At 48.4% G+C, this 5000-nt stretch overlaps 1 protein-coding gene across 1 annotated transcript in view; it reads right to left on the reverse strand.

Moving 5' to 3' along the window:
• uvrag (UV radiation resistance associated gene) overlaps positions 1-5000 on the reverse strand; it is a 289705-nt gene that overhangs the window by 167666 nt on the left and 117039 nt on the right. The window contains exon 12 of the mRNA XM_063202750.1: positions 1004-1169. Within this exon, the coding sequence (XP_063058820.1) occupies positions 1004-1169 (166 nt within the window). The remainder of the gene's footprint in view (positions 1-1003; positions 1170-5000) is intronic.

The following is a 5000-nucleotide window of genomic DNA, read 5'->3' on the forward strand; positions in this document are numbered from 1 at the left end:
AATTAGCCCTAGGCCTACTTATTACAAATTAGCAATCTGTTAACACTGTCAAGCCACAGCCCTTTGACATTTTTATATGAAAATAGGCAGCAGCATCTTTTGGGAGAAATCCTGGCACCAAGAAGGGAACGGATTGAATCGATTCGGAATGAATCGAATCGAATCGAAGTGAATCGTGATGAATCGAAATCGAATCGATACAGGAAGATGGCTGCGATACCCAGCCCTGGTTATAAACATGCTTTTACACTTTTACACACACTATAAGAATAAGTGCCAGAGTGTCTCTTCTTCTCTGTGCGTTTATCAGTGATTATGGATGATAGATGAGCTGGATGCCTAGTGAACCAAAACACACACGCACACACACACGCATGCGCACATACAAACACGCGCGCACACGCACACGCATGCGCACATACAAACAAACACGCACGCACGCACGCACGCACGCACACACACACACACACACACACACACACACACACACACTCACTCACTCACTCACTCACTCTCTCACTCTCTCACTCTCTCACTCTCTCACTCTCTCACTCTCTCACTCTCTCAGTCTCTCACTCTCTCTGCGAGTTTGTCTCAACCCCTTAAGAAAAAGGAAAAAGGGGGTACCACACGCACGTAAAAACGTACGTATGTACGCACACACAACATAGACAATGACACACAAACTATAAAGTATCTGCACTCACTCTCTCTCCTTCTCGGTGAGTTTGTCGGTGATGGTGTCTCGTATGGAGGACCTGCTGCCCTTGTGGATGAGTGGGTACCGCATACACACACACTACTACCACACACATACACACACACACACACACACACACACACGCATACACACCATAGACTGTATACTGACACACACACACACACACACACACACACACACACACACACACACACACACACACACACACACACACACACACACACACACACACACACACACACACACACACACACACAATAAAGACTCAAGAGCAAGACTCACTCTCTCTCCTTCTCGGTGAGTTTGTCGGTGATGGTGTCTCGTATGGAGGACCTGCTGCCCTTGTGGATGAGTGGGTAGCGCAGGGGCACCTGCAGGAAGCAGGACACCATCAGCACCAGGTGAGCCGTGTAACCCAGGGCAACCGCTACACTCCCATCATCCTTTGCTGCGGACGGAGAGAGGGAGAGAGAGGGAGGGAGAGAGAGAGAGAGAGAGAGAGAGAGAGAGAGAGAGAGAGAGAGAGAGAGAGAGAGAGAGAGAGAGAGGTAGAGTGTGTGTGAGAGAGAGAGAGAGGTAGAGTGAGAGAGAGAGAGAGAGAGAGAGAGAGAGAGAGAGAGAGAGAGAGAGAGAGATGAGAGCGAGAGAGAGAGAGAGAGAGAGAGAGAGAGAGAGAGAGAGAGAGAGAGAGAGAGAGAGAGAGAGAGAGAGAGAGAAAGAGGAGAGAGAGAGAGAGAGAGAGAGAGAGAGAGAGAGAGAGAGAGAGAGAGAGAGAGAGAGAGAAAGAGAGAGCGCAAATACTATGGTTAACTGCATATCATCTGATGCGAACACACAAATGCGCATGCACACACAAACACGCAGGCCCGCGCAAAAACAGAAAATGGCGCATACACACACACACAAACACATACACACAAACAAATCAAACGCAATTCCAGGAGTGGATTGGATTTAAAGGTCAATCAGGGAGTGTGTGATTCGTGGAATACTTTAAAGGTACACTGTGCAGGAAATGGTCAAAAAAGGTACTGCAACTATGTTGGTCATTGAAACTGGGCTGCCTATTGCCAAATTTGATCTTTACATGAAAGTTTACTAAGTAATAAACAAATATTTTCTAGTATGGTCCAAATACAGTCATTTTTGCAGCAAAAAATGGCAAATTTTGGACATTCAAAATGGCAGCCCATGGAGAAGGTCCCCCTTTTCATGTATGAAAAGTGCAATTTTTCCAGTCATAATGAATACTTAGAATTTGATGGTGGTGGTAAGTATTCATGAAATAGGTAACATTAGTGAATGGTCAGCATTAATTCTGGAAATAAACAACTAAAAATCCCACACAGTGTCCCTTTAAAAAAGTACCACTTCCCTCCGTTTGAAATGTATTCCATGCAAATCCACAGACGTGGTTGGCTCAGGTGGTCACTGGAGACCTCTTCAATATGAGGACCACCACACCAAAGCAGTCTGGCCAGACCCACAGCACAGCAGAGGGGTGTGTGTGTGTGTGTGTGTGTGTGTGTGTGTGTGTGTGTGTGTGTGTGTGCGTGCCTGCGTGCGTGCGTGCGTGCGTGCGTGCGTGCGTGCGTGCGTGCGTGCGTGCGTGCGTGCGTGCGTGCGTGCGTGCGTGTGTACTCGCGCGTTTGCTTGCGTGCGTATGCTTGCGTGCGTAAGTACGTATGCGTGTGCACAGAGTGAGTGAAAGAGCGAGTGAGTGTGTGCATGTGTGTGTGTGCGTGTGTGCGTGCGAGAAAGAACAAGAGAGTGTTCATTTGAGAGTGTGTGTTCGTTTGAGTGTGTGTGTTCATTTGAGAGTGTGTGTTCGTTTGAGTGTGTGTCGATACTGAATTGCACAATGGGGGATAATAGTGTTGGGTACCTATTGCCATGGTGTCTCAAATGACAAAGGATCGGCAGGTAATAACAGAGCGGTCAATAACTCTGTGTGTGTGTGTGTGTGTGTGTGTGTGTGTGTGTGTGTGTGTGTGTGTGTGTGTGTGTGTGTGTGTGTGTGTGTGTGTGTGTGTGTGTGTGTGTTCTAATAGGCCAATAAAAAGTCCCCCTCAAAGCCCAAAGTGAATGCTAGATGCCCTGAAGGAGGACCGTAGCTGCTGAACAGGACGGAACGCTCAAAACCTTTAGAATGTTTACACTATAAACACCAGCGGTTGCTATGGCAACCACCAGAGATCAAACGATTGGCTGTTTGAAGAGGGGATGGCCTAAGGAAGAAGAGGCATTATTCTTCTTTCAAGACTTTCCTCTCTCCATCTCTTCATCTCTCTCTCTCTTTCTCTCTATTCTAGTCTATTCTCTTCTTTTAAAACTTCCCCTTTCTCTGTGACAGTTATTAGGACTGGAGACGAAAAGGTATTTAAACAAAACTGCACATGTGCACACGCACACGAGAACACCTGCACACTCATGGGAATGGAAAAGTAATGTGGGTTTGTAGCAGACAGACGCGCGCACACACACAGAGACACACACACACACACAGAGACACACACACACAGACAGACACACACACACACACACACACACACACACACACACACACACACAGACACACACACAGACACACACACAGTTGGGGAGAAAGGTAAAAGGAAATGTAATCTAACACATGCCCACACGCACACACACACGCGCACGCACATGCGCACACACACACACTACTGTGAAAGGCAGGCATAGTGAGGTGGTCTTTAATCAGTAGACAGTAGAATAAGGCCCTTGGCTGTCCTAACCTTTTCCACTTTCCCTCCACCACCACCATCATCATCATCATCTTCCTCCCATGATTAGCTACAATTCCTCCTTAGTGCTGTCCTACCTTTCTCTCACGACATGTACAAAATTATACATCAGACACACAGTGCGTGCAGACACACACACACATGCTCAGCTCGCCCCCCCTCCGTCTGCCTGTCTGATATGTACAAAAATATACAATCACACGTCTGACACACAGGCACACCTCGCCCCCCCTGGCCCCCCCTGGCCCCCCCTGGAGACTGGAGACATTGAGAATGGACTAGCTCCGAAACGTCTGTTTCTCCAGTTAAAGTTAGTTTTTCCTATTATCTTGAGTGATTACTACTTTTTGGGAGTGCACGCACCAAGCAATACATGGGTGTTAAGTGCAGGCGCAGACGCCGACCTTTGTTGGTCTTTTGTCATTCACAAAATTATACAATCACACACCTTTCCCACTTTCTCCTCCTCCACCATCATCCTCATCATCATCATCCTCATCACCATCACCAGGGCTACCATTCCTACCTTTCTCTCACGGCATGTAGAAATTGATGCAATCACACATCTGACACACAGGCACACCTCGCCCCCCCTCGCCTGACACACAGGCACACCTCGCCCCCCCCTCGCCTGACACACAGGCACACCTCGCCCCCCCCCCCCCCCGCCTGACAGACAGACACACCTGGCCCCCTGTCTGTCTATCTGGTTTGGGCTGCCATTCCTACCTTTCTCTCACGGCATGTAAAAAATGATGCAATCACACCTGCGTGCCGTGCAGACACACACTCGCTCCCCCCATTTGTCTGTCTGTGTGTGTCTCTCTCTCTGTCTCTACTTCCATTTCTCCAAGGTGTGTGTCAGTGAGAGAGAGAGTCTCTGTCTGTGTTAGTTTGAGTGTGTCTGTCTGTGTGTGTGTGTGTGTGTGTGTGTGTGTGTGTGTGTGTGTGTGTGTGTGTGTGTGTGTGTGTGTGTGTGTGTGTGTGTGTGTGTGTGTGTGTCTGTCTGTGTGTGTGTCTGTCTGTCTGTCTGTCTGTGTGTGTGTGTGTGTGTGTGTGTGTGTGTGTGTGTGTGTGTGTTAGTTTGAGTGTGTCTGTGTCTGTGTCTGTGTGAGTTAGAGTGTGTCTGTGTGAGTGTGTGCACGCGCGTGTGTGTGAGTTAGAGTCTGTCTGTGTGAGTGTGTGAGTTAGAGTGTGTCTGTGTGAGTGTGTGCACGCGCGGGTGTGTGTGTGTGTGTGTGTGTGTGTGTGTGTGTGTGTGTGTGTGTGTGTGTGTGTGTGTGTGTGTGTGTGTGTGTGTGTTCGCGCGTGTCACCAAGTGCATATGGGCTCTTCCCGCCTCAAACTTCAACAGCACACACAAACACACACACACACATCATGCACATATAAAGACCACACGTTAAAGAAGAACATGCACACTCTCTTTCAACCACACACACACACGCAGTCGCGCACACACACACGGGCGCACACACATACATACACACACACACACACACACACAACACATA

This window comes from Engraulis encrasicolus, chromosome 7 (assembly GCF_034702125.1).
Source record: "Engraulis encrasicolus isolate BLACKSEA-1 chromosome 7, IST_EnEncr_1.0, whole genome shotgun sequence".
NCBI classification, from domain to species: Eukaryota; Metazoa; Chordata; class Actinopteri; order Clupeiformes; family Engraulidae; genus Engraulis; species Engraulis encrasicolus.